This window comes from Urocitellus parryii, chromosome 8, assembly GCF_045843805.1.
Source record: "Urocitellus parryii isolate mUroPar1 chromosome 8, mUroPar1.hap1, whole genome shotgun sequence".
NCBI classification, from domain to species: Eukaryota; Metazoa; Chordata; class Mammalia; order Rodentia; family Sciuridae; genus Urocitellus; species Urocitellus parryii.
Genome location: NC_135538.1, coordinates 107,130,123 through 107,153,251, shown reverse-complemented (window position 1 = coordinate 107,153,251; position 23,129 = coordinate 107,130,123). Strand labels below are relative to the sequence as shown.

The window sequence follows — 23,129 nt, the reverse complement described above, 5'->3', positions numbered from 1 at the left end:
GGAGCTGTGTGCCACTGTGCCCAGCCCCCAAGATATTTTAAATGAATGAATTTGTAAATGACCTGATAAGATTCCATTAAAGACACTAAGAGAGCTCCTAATCTTCCCAAGGAGGCCAACAAGTGATCAGAAGATAAACTGTCACTGAATCATGTGCACAGGCCCAAAATTATGTCATCTCAAAATAGAAGGACCTGTCCATTTCTCCACAAGTCCTGGGAGGAGGACCTATGTCACTGGGCAAAAAGGAGTGTTCTGGGGGCTGGGGATGTGGCTCAAGTGGTAGCGCGCTCGCCTGGCATGCGTGCGGCCCGGGTTCGATCCTCAGCACCACGTACAAACAAAGATGTTGTGTCCACCGAAAACTAAAAAATAAATATTAAAATTCTCTTAAAAAAAAAAAAAAAAAAAAAAAGGAGTGTTCTGAGAAATACTCGAGTGAAGAAAGGCTGCCACTGTTCCACTGCTCGATTCCAAAACCCAGTAATCTTTACAACCATTCCATACCTCAGGTCCTAGGACCTAAAACAAGGATGGAAAACAGAACAAAACCATTTTTAGTTAGAAAGTGACAGACTCCGTGGTACATTATAAATTGTCATTTGATTCATACCAGTTTCCCAGAGCCTGACGATCCTGGATAAACTCATATCATAGGATCCAAACCAGAAAGGCAAGGGCCCAGCCCCTGCATATAGCCGGTTCCATGCAAAGACTGTCATCATACGTGGCCAGATGGGTTGGCCACCTTTCAACTGCTTGGGTGTCATTTACCCCATGCCCACATCCCAGAAAGCACAGGAAGAAAACATACATGAAAACGTTTATTCTCTCACGGAACACTGTGACCCCGCACAGCAGCCACATGGCAGGCGGCGCCTCTCAGCCAAGATGCAGCTCTCGGAGCTGCTCTATCCACACGCCCCCTGCGGCCAGAGGCCTGGGCTCTGTTCACACAAAGTTCTGAGCGATGGCCAGCACCTTGGAATATTCTCCTTCCTTCTGGCGCAGGCTGCTGGGGATGGGTACTTTAATTCGGGTCCCCACAGGGTTCCCATTGTCCTCAATGAGGACGACATTGTTAGAGTCAAACCTGGGGGTCATTCGGGGGCCAGGCATGCGATGTCCCACAATGAGCGCCTTTTTCTTCTGTCCCCTAATGGCCAGCAGTATCCGGTCACCCACCTTGCCCACCCCATTCTTGTTGTAGACGTGGATGCACCGAGGAGGGCGATGGTAGGGGGTGTTCCCCAGGGCGCTGTTGTCGACCACTCGCACCCGCGTCATCTTCTGAATTGCACAGAGGCTCCCAGTGGTGCTGGTGGGAAAGAAAGAACAGGCTGTGACCTGTTCCCGCCTAGGCCAAGGTGCATGGCCTCGGAAGGCAAGAGAGTTCATGTCAGAGACAGACACACACACACACACACACACACACACACACACACACACACACACACACACAGAACACAATCAGCCCTGGGGTCTTGACAGGCAGGCAGGACTATGCATACCCAAATTCCCTTACAATCAAGAGCTTCTGCTGCTGTGGCAAGATCTTGATTTGGGTGGATTTTAAAGAGAATTCTACTTTTCTATTATACCATCATTCATGGCAGCTCTAACTTAAAGCCTCTGATTTCCAAAAGATCTCTGAGAACTCAGGAATCCCTTATGGACCAGGCCTACAGCCAATGCCTATCCTGCAAAACCTGCTTCCCCAGATACACTCACTCCCAAATGCTCTCATCTACGTGTTGCTGGGAACCTGGAGATGGGAACGAGCAGCCTTGCTAAGGGAATCCGCTGACACATGCTGCAGAAACTGGAATTAAGTCAAGGTAACAATATTTTGATACTAAAAAGGGTTGGTTTTTTTTGACTGTTTTTTAGAGTATGTATTAAAGGCCGAGATGGTGTTTACAGAGTGGTCTCTACAGTGAGATCTCTATTTTCCAGATGTTCACTGCTGGTAGTCACCTTAGGGCCTCTTCTCTCATTCTACACACCTGGGCAGTTTCAGCCACTCTCCTTGCTGCCAACTAGTGAACTCCATCTCCAGTCCTATAGTTCCACTCCCCAGGGTTCCCTAGAACCTGCCCTACCGCCAATGCACACTGACCTCCTGGGGCCCTTGCAAGCCCCGTTCTGCTGCTGCATTTCCTACCCAGGGAATGGTTTCTCCAGAAACTCCAGCTCCCACCCATACACCTCTGTCACCATCAAACATCCACCAGCAGCATGTCCTACTGACGCCACTTCCTAAGCACTGCCCTTTCTCTGTACCCTCACTGACGATGCCCCTTGTTAAGCAGTTCCCTCTGCTCTGCAACTGTGACATAGGTGTGCTCACTGGTTCCTGCCGCACCCCACTCTGCTGGCCAGGGCTTTCTTTGGAAAACAAAAACTGAGGCAATTTCCCGGCATAGAAATGTTCAATAGTTCTCCACTTTCACAACCTGATCCCAACTTACCCGCCTCTGAGGTCACACACCCTACCACTTGCACACCTGTGCTGGGCCCCAGCAGCTGGCAGGAAACTCTAAGTACACTACCTCCCAGCCTCCCTGAGGACCTGGGCAGGACCTGTGCCCACTTCCCTTCTGGGAAGACTGCCTCCTTGCCTTCCTCCCCCCCAGCCCCCACTGGCAGCTCCAGGCTCAAGCCTTCCCAAGTACCTTATTATTATACTCATCAATTTTTCTTGGAGTTATTTGTTTTCAAGTTCCTTCCTGTAGCCCACTTGAGAGCTCTTTCATGGCAGGAAGCAACTCTCATTTGACTCTGTATGACCAGCCCCAGGCACAGTGCTCAGAAAATGCCTGTGGCATGGGGACACTGATGGGGTAGGGCTGTCCTAGCTTAGTGTCTGGAAAGAGGACAGGAGGTCACACTTCTAACATGCTTGATTTTTTTTTTATAACAAGCAGTATTATTTTGTGATTAAAATACATTTTCCATTCTTAAAAGAGAAAGTTTTAATGCCCCAGGGGAATGACAGGTCAGAGATGTCAGAATCTCTGTAAGAGTCTCACAGAGACTGAAAAGTAACAAGCTTCCATCATATGCTAGTCCCTGTCACCTACCAGACAGAACTCGCCTCTTTACCCACCATCACCGTTCACCATCCTGCCAAATTCCAGCTCAGCTGATTTCCTTTAGCTTTCCCTGACCCCAAGACACTTCCCTGAATTTCTCCTCCCAATCTAGTTTCCATACTAACCAGCCCTGATGAGAGGTTTACTCAAAGGCACAGTTTTGAGAACTTAATGCGGAAAGTTACCTGAAACAGCGCTGGCTGAAGGCTCTGCTTGCACTGGTGACAGGGCCCCAGAGCCCACTAAAGACAGCCATGGGCGCCAGACAGCAAATCCTGATGGAAAAGGGGGAAGAAAAAATTGATTTCAAAGTCAAAGTCCTGACTCAGAGCCAGTTTTCTTTGGGGACTTGTGTGGGAGATGGCACTTCTAGCACAAGACTATTAGTCACTAAATATAAATCTTAGTGGTTAAAAGATACACAGACGATTAGATGGAGAACTTCAGCTCCAAATTCTGCTGATTCACATTCTGACTCTGGGTTCAGAGAGCAGGACTGGCCCTCAACACTTCCACAGTAAGTAACATCACAACACAGGGATGCCTGCATTGCAGTCACTTCCACAGGCAGGAGAACTTGAGTCCTCTAGCATGCCCTAGCTAGTGACTACTGCCCAAGAACCCCACGGAGCTGCACACACACTATTTCCCTTGAATACCTTTTGATATCAGACCTTAATCCCCTAAAAAAAAGTAGATTGGCCAGGCATAGTGGCACATGCTTGTAACCCCAGTGACTTGGGAGGCTGAGGCAGGAGGATTGCAAGTTCAAAGCTGGCAAGTGTGTGCGTGTGCATGTGTGTGTGTCTGTCTGTGTATAAAAGGGCTTGGATGTGCTCAGTTAAGCACCCCTGAGTTCAATTACTGGTACAAAACAAAGAGAAAAAAGAAATAGGTGGTCTAAGCAGCTGCCCATCTGCTTGTCACTACATCACCTTTCCCCCAAATATGAAAGTCAGAACATTGTATAGCTCAAGGTCAACAAAGCAGAGCCAAAGACCGCCCTTGCCAAGTCACTGACCAAAGTCTATATTTGGGTCAGTCTCCCCAACAACACTAACATGGAAAAACCAATGACACCATCTTAGAGCTGAAAGTGGGCTTGGGAAAGCAGGCGGAGGTGCAGAGCCAATACCAGCCTAAGATTCGTGACTCCAGTCTGCAGACCTCAACCTTAACAATCAATTATGGCAGTCACCAGCATTCTGCCAACACCTCAACACCACTCACGGGTGTGCTCGAGAGCGCCTACAGCCTGCTGTGGGTTCTAGCTGCAGAATAGAACCCAAACACTTGACTGAGAGGGTCTCATTCAAGAGCTCTGCAGAGCCAAACTCTACACTGTAGTGTTTACACTCGGCTTTGTTTTGCACAAGTTCAAAACACCTCAGATAAGACTTTATTTAATAAGGGTGGGTGAGGAGGACCCTTTAACTACCACAGAAATGCCTACACATTCCACAAATGCATGTTAACTACAAGTTAGCCTCAAATCACAGGCTTACTCCCAAGTATTTTTCTTAAAACAATCCATGAAGCACTGGCCAAATATAATTGTGATCAGAAAATTAAATCAAAGGCAGGCAGCTAGCCTTTGAAACTATTAACAACTGACACACGGAATCACAGGCGACAGACAGAGAAGGCCAAGTTCATGTCTGCTAGCTGAATGACCCTGGACAAGTAATTAAAGTGCTGAGCTTTTCCCACGTGAAACACTGGGACACTGACAGATGCTGTGCTCAGGAGGACTGGGCCAGACGCACTGCACAGAGCACTCGGCCCAGGGCCTGGCACCCCATACCTGCTCTCCTCCTCCTGATGTCGCAGCTCATCTCACAGAGACATTAAGTGACTTATATCGAGCCCACAACCTGTCAAGGGAAGAACCAGAACCAGAAATGACTGCGGCCTGGGTCTAAGGCATTCCCACCACAAGCACCTTGCACATGAGGAGCTCCCAAGTTGAGCAGCTTCCAGGGTCATCTGGCCCGTCTCCTTTCTTTCTGAACATTTACTGGCTGGTTACAATGTGTTGGGCACCAGGCTAAGTGCTTTACATTGCCATCTGATTTAAGGCTCACAAAAACTCTATGGAAATGAGTACTATTATTAGCCTCAGTGTTACACACAAGGAAATGAGGCCCAGAGAGGTTAAATAACTTGACCAAGGACACGCAGCTAGTACTGACAAGGCAAAAATTTGAACCAAATAGCTGGCTTCCTGAACCCATGGTCTTACTTATCAGGGAGTAAACCTGGCAATTGTAATTTAAATATCAATATTTTTCCAACTGTTAAATCACTCTTGTTCCATCAAGACATTGCCATCATGAATGAATAAAGAAAATGTGGCATATATATATATATATATACATACATACATACATACATACACACAATGGAATATTACTCAGTCATAAAGAATGAAATTATAGCATTTGCCAGTAAATGGATGGACTAGAGACTATCATGCTAAGTGAAATAAGCCAATTCCAAAAACCCAAAGGCTGAATGTTCTCTCTGATATGTAGATGCTAACACACAATGGTGGTGGGGGGGGGGGTTAGAAGTTCACTGGATTAGACAAAGTGGAAAGAAGGGAAAGGAACGGAGGTGGGATTAGGAATGACAGTGGAATGGACTGGACAGAACTTTCCTATGTTCACACAAGAATATGCAAACGGTGAAACTCCACATGGTGTATAACCACAGAAGGGAAGTTATACTCCATGTTTTATGTCAAAATACACTCCACTGTCATCTACATCTAAAAAGAAAAAAAAAAAAGAATACTGACATCACATGCTCATTCTACTCATAACCAACTCTGTGCTGCCGAATCAATCAAAATGTAGACAAACACCAGGTGAAAATCATTCACTTTAATCCAATTTAAGTCTTGAGATAATCTGTAGAGTGTAGGTGGTGAAAAGAACTCCATGCTAAGCAACAACTAAAACTAGGGCGGGAGGGGAAGGAGACACACAGGGGAGCAGTCCTTCTGGTCCTGGCTGCCGTCCCCTCTGGCCTGACGCTGGCAGGCCCCTGGTCTGGCTCCTTGGGAGAAAGGAGGCTCCCAGGCTACTCCTTAAGATAACCCAGCACCACCCACCTTCCCTCCCCGGAGAATCACAACACCCAGCCTCCTCCTGCCTCTCCACTCTGCACTGCTCCTCAGGAACATGGATACAGCGTCTAGGGGCTTCCCAGAACTCTCCTGGCTTGGGTTTCACCACAAACCCCAGCACTTAAGGCACCCCACTAAACTCCTTAGATCAGTCAGTGCACAAGCCCAAACCTCCTCTCCCAGCCTCGCTCTCAAGCCACCCCACAACCTATGCTCCTTCCCTGCCCACCCCTCTGACCTGGTCCCAAGCCCACTATCTCCAAGAAGCCTGTGTAAAACTGCAGCACCAGCTGCCGTCCCTCCTGCACACTGGGGATGCTGTGTAACCTGCTGGAACTGTCAGAGACAGCACGCACTACCCGAACACAGACACTAAACAAACTTGGACCCTTTTTTTTTTTTTTTGATGTCCCTTAACATTCTATTCCTTGCTACTTATTATCCAAAACACACAAACCACAGAGGACCTGACAGCACCGCATCTGAACTGGCTACAGGAATTCAGGAGTCACACAGACTCAGATGGCAGGGATGACACGTCTTGCCTTGGACACAAGAGTGACAGAGTCATGCCTCCAGGGAGCGCTTCCATTTTTACAAGGGAAAAAAAAAAAAACCTGAAAACTTTCACTACCTCTTTAGTGATTTTGATATTGACCTCCATCCTGACCCAGACAACTTAGTCACCAAATGGACACCCATAAGCATTACTATGACCTTAAAGCGCAAGAGTCAAATATTTCACTTACTATATTATATACCCCTTACCCCCCCAAAAAACATAAAAAATGTAAAAAAAATAAACTATTATCTCCTCCCTATCCTCCCCAGCAGATCCAGATAAATAGCAGGAGCACAACAGGCATTTGCTGAATGGAGTAAAGTGAGCCGGCTGGAAGAAAACCAGGCCCCACCCCCACCCCACCCCAGCTCCAGGCCACAATCCCAGGCTGCAGGCACCTATCTGCACATGGGGACCTGCACCTCTCAGGTGAACACACTGCAGAACGCTGCTGGTGGCAGGAAGGTGCCAGTCCTGGGAGAAGCCTGTGCTTCGTTTGCAGGCCCCTGGATCCACCTCTTGGCCTGGTGCCTGCCCTGCCCACTGTGGAACGTGCCTCATCCCACCCCTGAAGATCTGCCTCAGACCCGGGATGAGCAATGGAGGCAGCAACTGACTTCAAAGAAACTTTGATGGACCTTGGTGGTTATTTCCCAGCATATACCCCTCCCAAGGACATAGGGCCTGGTTCACTTCAAACCTACTCTATACATAACGCTTTCACAGCCAACATTGTTCAGAGTCAAAACTCTCAAAGAGGAAGCCAGGTATTTGGAAGACAGTGGTGCCGGAGAGGGGTTTTCATGCCACTTCCCGGTCAGTACGGAGCACTACCCTCCATTTCAGGGTATAAATCACAGCCTCTTTGTTAAAAGAGAAGAGGGAAGAGAAATTGCTTAATGCCATCCATCCAAGAGCCAGGATCATTTTTCATCTTGGCTTAACTTTAAGATCCCTTGGGTTGTAGAAGCACGGTGGGGGGAGGGAGTGCAAGGGGCATGATGGCTTCGGTTTCACAGATACACAAATGAGTTGTTTCTTGGCTCATCACCCTACAGGTCCACTGGAATAAATGCTCCCTGGGAGCAGAGACGGGAACCTGCCTCGGTCAGTGTGCAGCACACAGCGAGAGCCAAAGAACCCTGTGTCAAATGGACAGAACTGATTTGCAATTCAACCTCCAGCACAAGAGTGTTTCCATGTTGGGGGTTTGAGAAGGTTTTCCTGCGCCCTTTACCCAGGCTCCCAGTGACTGCTTGGGGGACTCATTTTTAGGTAGATCTCATACACAAAGTCTGAGTTTATAAAACAGACAAAACGAACCGACACCTCAAATGTTTGCTGGAAAGCTGGAAAATAACCATTACTTGAGTTTTGAAGATCAGCCAAATGTACTGCAGCTCTACCCACAATGCAGCAAGCCTAGTAACCAGCACACATCTATCCATACATTGTCTCCACCTCAACAATGACAAAATTCAGGTGCCTGGAATGGGTCATACATATCAAAGGCTTTTCAAGGGGAATGGGCTCTAGAGAAAAGGAAGAAAACAAAAAGTCCAGCATAATTAGAAATGAGTGCTTAAAGGAGATTTTGTTAGTATGTAACAGAAGGGAAAAGAAACACTAAGAAATCAAATGCAAAGCCCAGCCACAAAAAGAACAAACTGCTAGTGTGAGCTTGTGAATGTCCTTCTTCATCAAAGCAGGGAAAGGCAACAGCCTGGCAGCTTTGAAGAATCAAATAAAGGAACTCTCAGGCGGGTGCGCTGGCACAGGCCTGTAATCCCAATGCCTTGGGAGGCTGAGGCAGGAGGATCCCAAGTTTGAAGCCAGCCCTGGCAACTTAGCAAGACCTTATGTCAAAAAAAAAAAAAAAAAAAAAAAAGCTGGGGATGGAGATGTAACTCAGTGGTACAGCATCCTTGGGTTCAATTCCCAATATTAAAAAAAAATTAAAAAAGGAGGAACTCTCAAGATGCTTCACCCATCATGCAGGTTTGATACTTTCATCTTGGCAGGGTTCTCCCAATCATCCTGGACTAATAAATACTTCTACTGATACTTAGAGATTCATTTCTATTTGGCTATTAAAAACTTCCCTTTCAGAAAGATGAATGTGTGTGTTTAACTTCACACAACTGTAACATGCTGCAATTCCCAAAGTATTCTCGCCCAGATCATTTTCTTTGATTTCATTCCTAAGCACCCAATGAAAACACAAAGACACACACAGAAAGCAACAGTCTTGTGAGGTTGAACAGACTAAGGACTTGGACTAGCTATGAGGGCTCAGGGCAGTTAAGTGTCATTTTACAGATGAAGAAACAAAGTCAGAAACACTGTGACACTTGCTAACTCATCCCAGGTTAGAAGGCAACAAAGTCCAGACCAGAACCCAAGGCTGTTTCTATCACACCCTGCACAACAACGGCACACCTAAGATGCTGCCTAACCTCTAGCAGACTTCACCTAAAACCCAACACACACAAGGTGGGCACTCCTTTGTCAAAGCTGCCACACAAACTGGGCAAGGTGGCACACACCTGTAATCCTGGTCTCAGGAGGCTGAGGCAGGAAGATCACAAATTCAAGGTCAGCCTCAGCAATTTAGCAAGGGCCTAAACAACTTAACGAGAGCTTTTCACAAAATAAAAAGGGCTCAGATACCTGGTACCAAAAAAAAAAAAAAAAAAAAAAAAAAAACTACTGCACAACTTTAAAAATCAGACAATAAAAAGCTGCATCTTGGGGGCTGGGGTTGTGGCTCAGTGGTTGAGTGCTTGCCTAGCATGTGTGGGGCATTGGGTTCAATCCTCAGCACCACATAAAAATAAAATAAAGGTATTGTGTCCACCTATAACTAAAAAAAAAAAAAAAAAATTTTAAAGCTTCCTCTTCAGTAAGTATCCATGCTATACCCAGCACAGCCAGCTGATTCAGAATCACCTGTCAATCACCACTACCAATGAGCAAAGCATCCTTAAAAAGCAAAAGGGAAATTTCTACCACAGATGCCACTGAGAAAATCCCATTTCTCAGGCTGGGGATGTGGCTTAGTGGTAAAACACTTGCCTGCCCTATACAAAGATCTAGCTTCAATCCCCAGAACTGCAAAGAAAAAAAAATTAAAAGTCACATTTCTCAACTTGATCCACAAAGGATGAACAGGCCCAAGGTTTCTGTCTTATATTTGTTTAACTTATGTCCCACCTTGTTACAAAAGTAAAGCAGAGGTCTTAGATTCATCTATCAATTCTCACTCATTCAAGCTGTCTTTTAATGTGTAAATTTAATCTAGTCTACCTTTGTCCCCCTCCTATCCCTGACTCACAGATGGGCAAACAAATATAATTCAGAAATAAATTTGTATTGCTCTTGGTGTAGTCAAACTCAGGAAATAATGCACAAGGCAAGTTAAGTCTATTTAATCGCACACATATTCTGTTAGTACCTACACTGGTCAGTGGCAAAGAGCCAGGTTTGTGGAGATGTCAGGAGAGGAGGAGGACAGTGAGGAAAAGCCAAAGCCTGGGGTGTATAGGACTGGGGGTACCTAAAACCAAAGAGGAAAAGCTGCTGATGGAAAGCATCTCCCTTCACCCAGGCTTCCCCTCCTCTCCCATTAAGTCTGTGGCCTAAGAATCACTTTTCTAGATCTAGCAAGGGCATGGAAGCACAAACCCATAATCCCATGCAATCCCAACTACTTGGCAGGCTGAGGCAGGAGGCTCACAAGTTTGAGGTCAGCCCAGACAACACAGCCAGACCTGTCTCAAAATAAAAAATTTTAGAAAGCTGAGATAGTGCTCAGTGGTACAGCACCCCTGGGCTCAATCCCCAGTAGGAGCAGGGGCAACAATTCTCCAAGTCAACCTGACAAGTGCTTCTGCTTCACTCCCATAAGGGATCAATTGGGAAATCCCTGGGAACTACCCAGTAGGACCAGGTCTGCAGGATAAGCAGTTTGTTTCCCAGACCCTAAACAGGAAGAGCAGCCTCACTCCTTGATCTTGGGGAAGCACCATGGTTTTTAGCTTAGGGTGAGCCAGGTACAGTGGTACACACCTGTAATTCCAGCTCCGCAGGAGGCTGAGGCAGGAGGATCAAAAAGTTTGAGACTAGTGTGAGCAACTTAGTAGAGCTGTCTCAAAATAAAATGGGCTGGGTATGAAAGATCAGTGATAAAATGCCCCTGGATTCAATGCCTAGGAACAGCGGTGTGAGCGGGGAGTACAGCTTAGAGTGGGCATGGAAAAGTGTTTCTTCTCCTTCATAAAGACATAAATAATTTTTAAGTATTTGACAGGGACTTTCCTACTCTTTCCCATATTTCCCTAGTGAATAATAAGCTACCTGCATCTTTCTTAATATTCAGCATATTACCTAACCCAGAGAACAACAAAGTGAGACCTGAATCTCAGTCCTCTCTTGCACACTGGTTGTCATTGTTAACATACCTATAAAATCATACCAGGGTGAGCAACAACCCAAACAACCATCAGCCTCTGAAATGGAAGGTTAAATCATAACCTGACTTTGAGTGACACTCCCAAGCCCCTCCACCCCAAGCTGTAAGAATTTCCCAACTAACACAAACAATAGAAAAATACAACCAGGTGCAGCGGTGCCTGTAATTCCAGCAGCTTGGGAGGCTGAGGCAGGAGGATCACAAGTTCAAAGCCAGCCTCAGCAACTTAGCGAGTGAGAGCCTGTCTCAAAGGAAAAAAAAAAAAAAGTGCTGGGAATGTAGCTCAAAGGTAAAGGGCCTCTGGGTTCAACCCTCAGTACCAAAACAAAAATGAAAAAAAAAAAAAAATCTATCCAAATATCACAATAATGAGGACAGGAGTGGAGCAAAATAGGTTTTAAAGGACCTTTGCATCCTCTAAGATTCTAGGAGCTGAGGAGATTCTAAATTACTCCTGAGAAACAGACTGTTTCTTTATGGATTCTACAATGCACCTAACTCAATTCTTATCAGGCTTGCTGAAATGCTTCCCATCTTCTACCTAGAAAGAGTCACCTAATGGTCCATATACTCCTTAATAGGTGATGAACCTAACTAGGGATAGGTAGGAATAGCTCAGGAATCAAACTTTATAATTCATAACTTTAGATTATGAATTATAAAGATTCATAACTTTATAGTTTTTAAAAATAATATTTAAGAAATGTCTTCCAGTGATCTTGGAGGCCCAAAACCAGGTAACTATGCCCCCCATTTCCATTTTCAAGTATCCACTACTAGTGTTCTTTAGCCCCAACGTGAATTTGATTGATCCATGCAAACAATGGGTCACATTAGTTTGGGGGTTTTTGTTTGTTTTTTGGTACCAGGGTTGGAACTCAGGGGAATTCGACCACTGAGCCATATCCTCACCATCCCTATTTTGTAATTTTATTTAAAGACAGTGTCTCACTGAGTTGCTTAGTACCTGGCCATTGCTGAAGTTGGCTTTGAACTCTCCAGCCGCTGGGATTACAGACGCCGCGCTAGACTGGTCACACTAGTTTTATTACGATAAAGTTAAAAATGTAAAAAGTTCCACACAAAATATATACCCAAAGAGGTCTAAGGGTAAAATGAAGAATCCTTTTTAAAAAAAAAGTAAAGAAAAAAATCACAACCTATCCTTTTTCATCAACTGTTTGCTCCTACCCAAAACAATTCTTAGAATCCAAGCTTACAAAGACTCCTGCCACCAGAAAGTTCACAAAAGCAATTTCACCCCACCCAACTTTGTGTCACAGTTGAAAAACTGCCCTTTCCCAAAAAAGCCAATTTATCTCCTATCCTCAACGAAATCCATTTTTCAGTATTTCCAGTGAACTAAGAGTGAACTTTCTCTCTCCTAGGAAGTAACCTCTTGGAAGATACTACTCTGTCTTTCAGTGTATATTCCTGGTATACTAACTGCATCCCTTGGGCAATTTGAACTCACAAGAAACTCAAGCTAAGGAAGACAAGAGGGCAAACAGGGTACAGGAGATCAATGCTTTTCAGACTTTTCTAACTGCGACACACGGAAACACATTGTACAACAATCTTTATACACTCAAGTGTCAAGAAGCAATATTCTTACTAAATGCAACACCATCGGATAATTTTTATTTCATCTTTTTAAAAACGATGGACGAGATTTTCTAAACTGATTTCTAACTCACCGATAGGAATCAACAGTTTGGAAATTGCAATTAATCAAATCTTACAGTTGCAATTTACAAGCTACCCCAGAACCTTTAAAAAGCCATTAGACAGAACAGACACCGACCAACTACAAGAACAAGTGGCTCCCAAATAGGCAGTATCCTTCTGTCCAGCAGTGGTTGCAAGGTTTAAGTATTTCCCACATCGCCAGCATTTCCCAAGTAACCCAAAGTGACTGTCAACTATGGAAAGCAAGGCTTCCTTTTTTGTCCCCTTCAGGAAAACGAAATTAAAGATGGTGCTCATTGGGTCTTTGTGATCCTATCTTTGTGGGGGTATATACAGAAAGTCAGTCTGTCTCTCCCTCTCTCCATCTTTCTAGTCTTAATTACGGCTAGTTGCAGTCTCTGGTGAAATGAGAAACCAGGAAACCCCCTGCACCAGGGGAGACACTCAGCAAACAGAAGTGAAAGCAAGGACTCACTCCTCAGGCCATCCAAGTGCCTAGCAAACTCATCTCCATTCCGAAGTTTGAAAGGGGAGGGAGGAGCAGATAACTGCGGGAGCCAGCGCGCCAGAGTGACCTTCCAAAACCACCTCGCCAAGGCTTGAGCGCAGCCCTCCCCTTCCCAGGCCGGCTCCACATCCCTGGGAAGGCAGGTGAGCACGGGCCCGGGTGCGTGGGAGGGAGGCGCAGAAACCGCAGGGACCCCCCGCAGCCCAAGGAGAAAGGGAGAATGGGACAGAGGAGGGTCCAGGTCTAAGGCCTCCCTCCCCGTCGAAACTCCTCCCACTGACCCCCATGCGCCAAGGGCCCACAAATCCTCCGTCACCCACCCCCGGGGAGCGAGCCTCCCCTGCTGCAGGGAAGAAAGGGAGACCAGAGGAGCAAAGCTAGGAACCTGACCCCCTCTCGCTCCCCCTCCATACCGCTCTCGCTGCCCCGGAATATCCCGCCGCGAGCCCCACTGGCCAAGCACCGCCTTCCCCCACGCGGCCTCTCCCCCTGCGCCTGCGCGCCGGCCTCGCGGGGCGAGCGGCGATCTGCGAGTGCGCGCGCAGCTTGCGTGTGCTGGCGTGGGGGGTGGAACCCGCGGGGTCCCGCCCCCTCCTCCCCTCCCTCCTCCCGCTCCCCCTCCCCCATACACTGCCGCGGCCGCCGCAGGAGCCCAGAGCTCCAGCCGCCCAGCGACTCCCCCTCCCCCTCCCCCAGCCCCGCCCCGCCCCAACCCGGGGCTCCCAGCCGGAGCCGAGTCTGCGCCTGGGGGTGAGTACGCGACCCTCCCCAGCCCCCTCTCTTTGCTTGGAAGATCCCACCACCACCCAAGAAAAACCCAGGACTCAGCTGCGCGTCCCCTCCCTTCAACCTCCTGCGGGACCCAGAGGTGCCCGGGCCCGCGGGACCCAGTGGTGGCGCTCACTGCCCCCAAACCCCGCACCATCCCTAGCCAAAGGTGAATCCTCCGACCCTTGTCCGGGGTCCAGATGTGCACCGCCTTCTGACCCCAGGCCCTGGGAGATCCCAAGGGGTGGGACCCCTGTCTCGGCCCCCTAGTGCCACTCTGATCCCATCTGCCCGGACCAGGTGCTCGTCCCCTGCGCGCCCCGCCGGGGTTCCAGCTGCGCCCCACCAGCCCGCCGCCGCTGTGGGGAACCAGCCGCCCCCGCCCCTGAGTTTTGGATTCCGGGGTCGCCAAGTCTGATGTCCTCGGTTTCTTTTATCTTTTCTCTTGTTCCGGGGCCAGTGTATACAAGAGGCTGGCCCAGAGCAGGGGTTCGGGCTCAGGCAAGGGCCGGGTTCGTGGGTGCTGGCACGAGGCCGGCTGCTGCCCCCGGCCCTTCTGGGGACTGATCGGCGGGCCGGAGAGGCGACTGGCCCGGGGAGCGTGTCCTCTCCTTGCGCCCCACACAGGGCAGTTCATTCATGAGCCGCCCGGGCCTGCGTTGGAGGGTGCGGTGGGGAAAAGACTGAGACTCGGAACCGGGAGTGGGGCAAAGGCCCTGTTGGGGGGAGGGGGCGCGCTTTGTCCCTCCTGGCTGTCTTAACCGCCCAGGGCAGACTGTCCCAAAGCTTTCCGCGGGTTTCCCAAGCAAAGGGAAGGACGCTTGGGAAGTGGCGACGAGAGGTCAGAGGGGCCGGCTGCCCTTGGGTCTCTGCTGCCACCTGCCTGGGTCCCTGGGGCAGAGAACTGGCAGCTCCAGGCAAGCCTGAGCACTCCACTGCTCTGGAGGCTGGGGCCTGCCTTCCCGGTATCAATCTGGCCTCTCCTCGGGTCTGCAGCAGCCCAGGAAGAATGAGGCTGTGCCCAGCACCTCCTGAGGAGGGGCTCACAGTCTTGCCTCCCAGGCACAGGTGAGGAGGGGAGTGGGAGTGTCTGCCAGGCTCCAGGTGGAAGTGTACTGGCAGCATGATTGTCCTCCAGGGCATCAGAGGGTCCAGGCCCTGGCATGCCCCAGATGGCACATGCTGGGGCCTGCTGTCAATTCACCCCATGCAGTCTTGGCCTGTGGGTAGGTGGGTGGGTAGGTAGGTGGAGATGTTGTAAAGCAGAAGACAGGTGGTAGGTACCTGAGTGCCCTCTTTTAGAAGTCATACAAAGTCTCTCCAAGTATAACAGAATAATAGAGACCTGAGTTCAAATCCTAGTGCTGCCATAATTAAGCTGTGTGACCTTGACAAGTTACTTAACCAGTCTGAACCTATGTTTCCATTACAAAGTATGGTTATTACCACCTCCTTATATGGTTTGTCAAGCAAGATAACACAAGTAAAGAGCTTGGCACCCTGCCTAGTAATTGATCATGAATGTATTCTCTTCTCTGAACTTCTGACCCATCTTGGCAGAGCATCACCTGCCATACCCCCACATCCCAGCCTGCTGCAGATGGATAGGAATGTTTGCAGAGTTTGGGGACGTTCTTTGCCATTCAGTGGCAGAGTCTTTAACAGTTTAAGTTCTTAAGTCTAAAGGAGAAGCCATCCTCCTCCATAGAGAAATTCTGTGCTCTCTTTTTATTTTGATTTTTACCCGTTTTCCTCCACTAAATCAACCCATCATATTCCACATCTTATTAATCACAATGGCTATTTTTAGAGCCTGTTATATGTCTTGAACTGTATTAAGAGCTTTGCGTCGTCATCTTAATTCTTAAAACAATCACACAACTGGATTATTGTTCCCATTTTACAGATGAAGGAACTGAGGCCCAGGGTGAGTAAGTAATTTGCCCAAGATAAAAGGTTGGAGCTGGGCGTGGTGGCATATGCCTATATCCAGTGACTTGGGAGGCTGAGGCAGGAAGAAGGCAAGTTTGAGGCCAGCCTTAGCAACTTAGGAGACTCTCAGCAACTTAGAGAGACCCTATCTCAAAAAAAAAAAAAAAAAAGGATTGGGGATGTAACTCATTATTAGATTGCCAGGGTTCTACCATCCCAACTTCTGTACCAAGAAAGAAAGAAACAAAGAGAGAAAGAAGGAAGAGGAGAAGGGGGTGGGGGAAGCCAGGTCTTGAGTCTTTGCTCTTAACCAGACTATTGCTTCTGTCACTTATTTCTACTTCCCATCTCCACCCCCAGCACCTGAACTCACAAACCTAAGGCCAAGTGGAAGGTCTAGGAGCCCCAAGAAAGAGGAAAGACAAGCAGGTAGAAAGAGTATGGCATTTCTCCAGAGCTGTGGCTGGCAGCCCCCAGCCCTCAGCTCCGTGGTGGAAGTGGGCTCCTCTATTTGCAGAGGCAGCAGTTAAGATCATACATTTGAGTCAGGCTGCCTGGGTCCATCTCTGGACCCACCACAAACTGGCTGAATGTCGGCAAGTTATATACCCTCTGTATACCTCAGTCACCTCTTGAGGTTGTGATGGGGAGCAAATGAGTTATATTTACAAAGTGCTTATTAGAACAGTGGCACAAAGAGTTAAAGAAACATTTGATAAATGCATTGTTACAATTTTTCGGGGGGAAGGTATCTGAGATTGAACTCAGGGGCACTTGACCACTGAGCCACATCCCAGCCCTATTTTTTGTTTTTTATTTAGAGACAGGGGCTCACTGGGTTGTTTAGTGCCTCGCTTTTTTTTCTTTTCTTTTTTTTTTTTTTTTTTTTTTTTTTTTTTTTTTTTTTTGCTGAGGCTGGCTTTGAACTTGCAATTCTCCTGCCTCAGCCTCCTGAGCCATTGGGATTACAGGCATGGACCACAGTGCCAGGCTTGCATTGTTACTGATTTATTCTTACTTATAGATGCATTTTTGCCTATCCCTCTGAAATCTGCAGCAGCAGGGGAGGCCTCTGATGTTAGTATGTCTGTGTTACAGATTGGAAGACTGAGGCCCAGGTTACACAGTATCACAGCTGGCTTCCATCTTTACCATCCGCCTCCCTATGATCCCAAGCCCCAAGTTAACTCTCCCCACAGTAACTCCATCAGGAAAAACATTTAACTTCTACACACACTCCCTAATGGTAAAATCACAACCTTAACTTAGTTAAATATACAACTCTTCATCACTCTGCCCACTTCGAGCTAAAGCCTCGTATCAGACTAGAGAAACTTCAGCACACAACTGACTGGGGCATGTCAATGAAAGAACTACCCGCTGCCACCTTCACCCCCCAAATAGCCCACCTGTGTCTCTTCCCTCCTCTTGGCTACTGGGCCTTGTGCTGGCTTTGAGAGCAGCTGCCCTTGATGAAACTGTCCAGCAACCCCGCCCCCACAATAAAGAACTTGAAGTAACCCTGTCAACCTGCAGAGCCACCAGCCTCAACTCCATCGCTTACCTGCCCTGTTACCTTGTGCTAGTCTCTTTACCTCCCTGGGTCCTTTCCTCCCCTGCAAAATGGGGATAGTGAGGGCTGGGGCTGGGGCTCAGTGGTAGAGCACTTGCTTAATATATGTGAGGCACTGGGTTCGATTCTCAGCACCGCATATAAATAAATAAAAAAATTAACGTCCATCAACAACTAAAAAATAATTAAAAAAAAAAACGATCCATTGACAACTAAAAAACATTTTTAAAAAATGGGGATAGTGATCTGAGTTTGCCCCATCCTTCTTGTGCAGGGGGGGCGCAATACAGTTTTGGAGGGGAGAGTGCTTTGTAACAGTAAAGAGGGTGGCAGCAGAAGGACTGGTGATTTCAGCTGGACGCTCACTACCCTGTTGGAGCCTGAGTGTAGAAACTCCCAGAATGTTCCATCTTTCTGCAGCATGGGGTGGAGGCCATGGCATACTGACCTTGGGGTTTGGAGAAAGAACCAGTGAGGTGTAGGAATGGGCTGTTGAGATTTCTAGAGTGCCTGGGAGTGGTGAGATGAGAAAGTGGGGCACGAGTTAGAGTCCCCCACATCCACACCCCTAGCCCTGGAAACATACGACTGCCTTTAACCTGCTCTGGTGCCCCAGGGTCTGTGCACTTTATGTTTACATACCCAGGCACCCAGACACACCCACATTCATGCCTCCACTTAAACCCAGCAACTCCCTTCTTTCTGTGGCCTGCAGTCACCTCAGCCACCTTAGCTCCCCTAGAGCACAGGCACATAGACACACACACACACATTCAAGCACACACAAGAGCACATATTTGCTCATCTAAACACACGTTTCCCACAGTGCCTTTGTGTTCTTTGGCCTGAGAGTGTTTAGTGAGCATTTTATTTATGAAGCTCCAACAATCTGTAGAGTTTCATTCTAAGCATGTGGGGGGGGGGTGTTCTAGGGCTGGGCTTGTGACAAGTTCAGTGGTAGAGCACTTGTCTAGCATGTGTGAGGCACTGGGTTCGAGTCTCAGTACTGCATATAAATAATTAAAGGTTCATCAACATAAAAAAAAAAGAATTAAAAAAAATGTTCTAGCTTAAGAAAGAAGTTGACCTAGGTTTGAATCCTGGGTCCATCATTTTAGTAGCCATGAGATCTTGGGAAATTTACTTAACTTCTCTAAACCCTCTATCCTCATCTTAAAATGGCAGTGGTACTCATAGGATTGTTGAGGATTAAATGCAACCATGTATGACTCTTCAAATAATGGACACTCAATAACTTAGTACTTTTAGTGCCTGCTAAAAGTACTAAGTTAGTGTGATTTTTAAAGTCAGCTTAGGCTAGAAAAGAGGGAGGCATGTATACACACAGGACAGTTACTCACTGAGCCTCCCTAACCCATGCTTTGCCAAGACTCCCTGGGACCAAGGAAACATGTAAACAACCCCAGCTTCCTCCTCCTCCGTCTGAAAGCTCCTGCCTCTTGCCCTCAGGTTGGAATGTTAGGAAGGAGAAGGGAAAAACCCAGGGCTGGTGGGTTGGAGAAACCCTGAGTCACCCCAGGGGGGTGAGGAACACTTGCTTCCAAAGTCGCAGTCACCCATTCTAGGTTTGTTGTTCTCTCTGTCAGGTTTCCTTTCTTCCCTGGGGACATCCCCCGCCTAGGCAGAGCTTCACTGTTGTCAGCAAAAGGGGCCCCCAAGGGCCCCCCAGTAGGATGGGGTGGGGCAGCAGGTGCTGCTGCCACCCCGCTGCTGCAGCTACACGTCTCCTCCCTGGGAACCTCCCCAGAGCCCAGCTTAGCTCTGTCCCCTAGCACTTCCAGAGCCCAAGCGGCTAGCTGGCTCCCCTTCCCTCCTCCTGACCACCCCATCCTCCCAGAGAACAGAGGGCCCTGGCATGGAAATGGGCAGGAGGGCAGTACCCTGGTTGCAGGGGCTTGGACGGGCCAAACCGCTGCCCACTCTCCCCTCTTTTGCCAATGGAAAAGCTTGCTGGAGAGGATAGCTTTCCCAGCCTGCCCTGCTGTGGGGGTGGGAGCATGGCATTCTGGGAGTTGTAGTCTTCATACTGTTCTGGTGACCCCTGTGCAGAGATCTGGGAAGGTAAAGAAGCTGGAAAGGGAATAGTGCAGGGGTATCTAGTGCCATGGCAGGAGGAAAGTAAGAGGGTAAGCATGAGTGGCTGGGGTTAGGCAGGTAACACAAACCCAGAAGTCTTGCTTTTTATCTGCTTCCTGTGTCTCATCCTCAGACCCCTGCTCTGAGGACACAGGGCTAAACATCTTGGTTTTGTTAGTGTTATTTTCTGGTACTGGGAATTTAATCTAAGAGTTGTTTACCACTGAGCTACATCCCCAGCCCTTCTTTTTTTTTTTTTTTTTTTTGAGACAGGATCTTGATGAGTTGCCCAGGCTGACCTCAAACTTATGATCTTCCTGCCTCCAAGTAGCTGGGATTATAGGCATGTGCCACTGAGCCTGGCCAAACATCTTGTTTTGAGGCCAATTATATTGAGGCAATTAACAGAGTTTAAAACTCTAAGCAGATATAATTATGCCATTTTTCTTTTCTTTTCTTTCTGCTGTGCTGGGGATGGAACCCAAGGCCACTGAGCTACATCCCCTGCCCTCTCACCGTGTTCTAATAGAGATAGAGAAGATGAGGATGAGGCAGCTGGCTCCTGGGCCATCTTCCCCTGGCATGGAGATCCCTTCTCTTAACCTTGGATCCTTAGACCTAAGACCCTTCTCCATGTTCCATCAGCTCTGCTCTGCCCTTACCTGAGGCAGAGAAAATGAGAGACTGGGAGAGAGTGTGTGGGGTGGGGTGGAGTAGACACAGCCTGGCGGATTCCCTCCCCCCAGAACAGGCCTGACATCTGGGCTGAGTTCCCCAGGCCTGGGATAGGGTCACAGCTCAAGAGCCAGTGAAGGTAAATGCATGTGACTCAGCCCTCCCCTCACCAGGCCCTTATCTCTGGAGGCCAGAGCTTCCACCCTTCCAGGCAGCCTGGTGATGTGTCCTCACCGCCCCTTCCCCATGCCCATTCTGCTGGGGCATTGAGGGGAATAGGGGGCCAACCCAGCTGACTGCTCTGCCCTCTGCCCAGGAGGACCATGCGGCAGTAGCAGCCATGCTGCCCTTCCTGCTGGCCACACTGGGCACCACGGCCCTCAACAACAGCAACCCCAAGGACTACTGCTATAGTGCCCGCATCCGCAGCACTGTCCTGCAGGGCCTGCCCTTTGGGGGCGTCCCCACCGTGCTGGCTCTGGACTTCATGTGTTTCCTTGTGAGTTCCCACAGGCCACTCCCCTCCCTGGGCGCCCAGACCTTGTCCATCCCTGGCAAACATCTCCAGTTCCGTCCACTCTCCCACCTGACCCTGACTCCTCAGGCTTCCCTGGGGAGGAATGCCTACTTCCAGCCCTAGTCTAGCTTCTGAGAATTCACCCAAGCCAGGGGCATCCCCTTCTGAACCAAGAATTCATGCCCCTTTGTCCCACTTCCGTGGCCGGTCCAGCAGTGGGCAGTGTCTCCACCAGCCGACTCCCCCTTCTTCCCCCAGGCACTGCTGTTCTTATTCTCTATCCTCCGGAAGGTGGCCTGGGACTATGGGCGGCTGGCCCTGGTGACAGATGCAGACAGGTAAGGGTGTGAGACCCTCCCTCCACCTCTGCACACACCCTCCTTATTCCACGTTGCTCAGGAATAGGAAAGAGCCAGCCCTCTCTTGTTCCCCTTTGTTGAGGGGGACAAGAGAGACCAGTCGCAGAGCCAGCATGGGGGGCACAAGGACCCTTAGTTGGGCCTCAGTCCCTTGCCAGTCCCCAGGGACTCTCCTCTGCCCCTGCTAACCCTGTCTGTTCTCTGTCCTCAGGCTTCGGCGGCAGGAGAGGGACCGAGTGGAACAGGAATAGTATGTGGGGCGCCAGCCCCTCATCCTCACTAAACCAGCTTTCCTTTTTCTTCCTCTCTCATGCTTCTCTTCTGTTCCTGCCAAGTTGCTGATTTCTTTTTGCAGTTTTCTCCTCTGCAGGCTCATGTTTCAGATTAACGCAGGCGGGATGCTTTGCAGAGCAGGGGGCTCCCCAGCTTGTCTCTGCTTCCCTACCCCCCCTCTGCTCCCCCTCTGGGTCCCTGCCTGAGAGAAGTCCCTGCCTAGGTGTCTCTGCCTTCGCAGCCTTTGACCTTCACTGGCAGGAGGGGGAAGGACCATCCTCCAGGAGATCCCCAGCACCATCCCCAGCACAATCATGCAGAGACAAGATTGGGTGTCCCCACTGGCTTCTCATCCCTAACAACTAGTTCTTCATGTTCCAGGGTCCCCTGCTCACCCCTTCTGGAGGCCTAGGAGGGGGGCTGTCCAAGGAGCCCCCAAGTCTGGCCTGTGTCTCTCATTGTGGTCTCTGTCTATAGGACTGGAGTTGGAGCTGTGGCAGCTGCTGGGACAGGGAACGGGGAGGTTAAGGCCCCTCCTGAGAGACATCTTCCAGTCCCCCATCCCTATGAGCTATCCTAGTCCAGCTTCCAATTGCTGGCCCTTTGCCCTGCTGGTCAGCACTGGAACTGCAGAGCCCTGTAACCTTGTTTCTCTTCCACCTGGGCCTTGATGAGGACACCCTCCTCCATCGTGCCCCGCTGCCCAGCACCAGTGCCCCTGAAGGGAATGGGCTCATCTGAGGGAGGCAGGATAGAGGGCGACCACTCCTGCTTCAGCCTCTGCGCTTTCTATGCTTCCTGTAGCGTTAGAGCTCTGGGTGCCCACAGCCGCTCCCTTGGGGCTCACACCTGCCTCTGATCTCTCATCTCCCCCACCCCTCAGCGTGGCCTCAGCTATGCACGGGGATAGTCATGACCGGTATGAACGCCTCACCTCTGTCTCCAGCTCCGTTGACTTTGACCAAAGGGACAACGTGAGTATCCTCCCCAAAACATTTTAGCCCTCCCAGCACCAGGGCTTGTGGGCTGAGCAACCTCTAGCTCACGATGCTACAGGTCAGGGACGCTGCTGCTTCTCAGCAAGAAAAGTAAATTTACTAAGAGTCATAGAACAGCCACCCCAGCCCAGAGCTCCTGGCTCCTGTCTGTGTCACAGTCTCTCACCAGCCTAAGCCTAACGTCTGTAAATCCAAGATTTTGTTTGTCAAAATAGTTCTATGCTCACCTCTGCTGCTGATTAATCCTAAGGCCACCTTTCCTCCTTAGACATGTTTATAGAAATCATAATGAGCCTTCCGGGCCTGTGTAGCAAAACATACGTCTCCGATAGATTGTTCAGAGTCTGTAGGTTGGCAGCCCTGACCGAGAGGCTAGCTGACCTGCTGGGGTCGGGGCTGAGTAGCAGTGGCCCCTCCAGTCCTGGCAGTTCGCAGGAGTCCCACACTCCCTTCCATATCAGACCCAGCATGCAGGTGTTGCC

The 23,129-nt window shown here is 49.1% G+C and overlaps 2 protein-coding genes across 5 annotated transcripts in view; one reads left to right on the top strand and one right to left on the bottom strand.

The window, feature by feature from the left end:
* Window positions 1-811: 811 nt before the first annotated feature.
* Window positions 812-13,974, bottom strand: Mrpl14 (mitochondrial ribosomal protein L14). Of its 2 annotated transcripts, none has more exons than XM_026394501.2 (3): window positions 13,869-13,974; window positions 3,281-3,370; window positions 812-1,318 (listed from the first exon to the last, which is right to left on the bottom strand). In XM_026394501.2, exons 2-3 carry the CDS (start codon window positions 3,349-3,351, stop codon window positions 952-954), a joined length of 438 nt encoding a protein of 145 aa, XP_026250286.1. In that variant the 5' UTR covers window positions 3,352-3,370; window positions 13,869-13,974; the 3' UTR covers window positions 812-951. The 2 variants fall into 2 exon arrangements, with proteins under 2 accessions (XP_026250286.1, XP_026250287.1); XM_026394502.2 differs by lacking the exon at window positions 13,869-13,974 and adding an exon at window positions 13,423-13,510.
* Window positions 13,511-23,129, top strand: part of Tmem63b (transmembrane protein 63B) — a 25,570-nt gene continuing 15,951 nt past the window's right edge. The window contains exons 1-5 of one of the 3 annotated variants that reach the window (XM_026394498.2): window positions 13,511-13,598; window positions 20,817-20,999; window positions 21,276-21,355; window positions 21,588-21,626; window positions 22,533-22,623. In XM_026394498.2, coding sequence (XP_026250283.1) covers window positions 20,841-20,999; window positions 21,276-21,355; window positions 21,588-21,626; window positions 22,533-22,623 — 369 coding nt within the window. In that variant the 5' untranslated portion in view covers window positions 13,511-13,598; window positions 20,817-20,840. Of the gene's footprint in view, window positions 13,599-14,106; window positions 14,206-20,816; window positions 21,000-21,275; window positions 21,356-21,587; window positions 21,627-22,532; window positions 22,624-23,129 lie in introns of those variants that run through there. The other 2 variants (XM_026394497.2, XM_026394499.2) reach the window with 2 other exon arrangements.

Coding starts and splice junctions, on each gene's coding strand:
- Mrpl14 (XM_026394501.2), bottom strand. CDS start 3,351: ATGGCTGTCTTTAGTGGGCTCTGGGGCCCTGTCACCAGTGCAAGCAGA. Junction 1,319..3,280: donor TTCAGCCAGCGCTGTTTCAG/GTAACTTTCCGC, acceptor CTTTCCCACCAG/CACCACTGGGAGCCTCTGTG.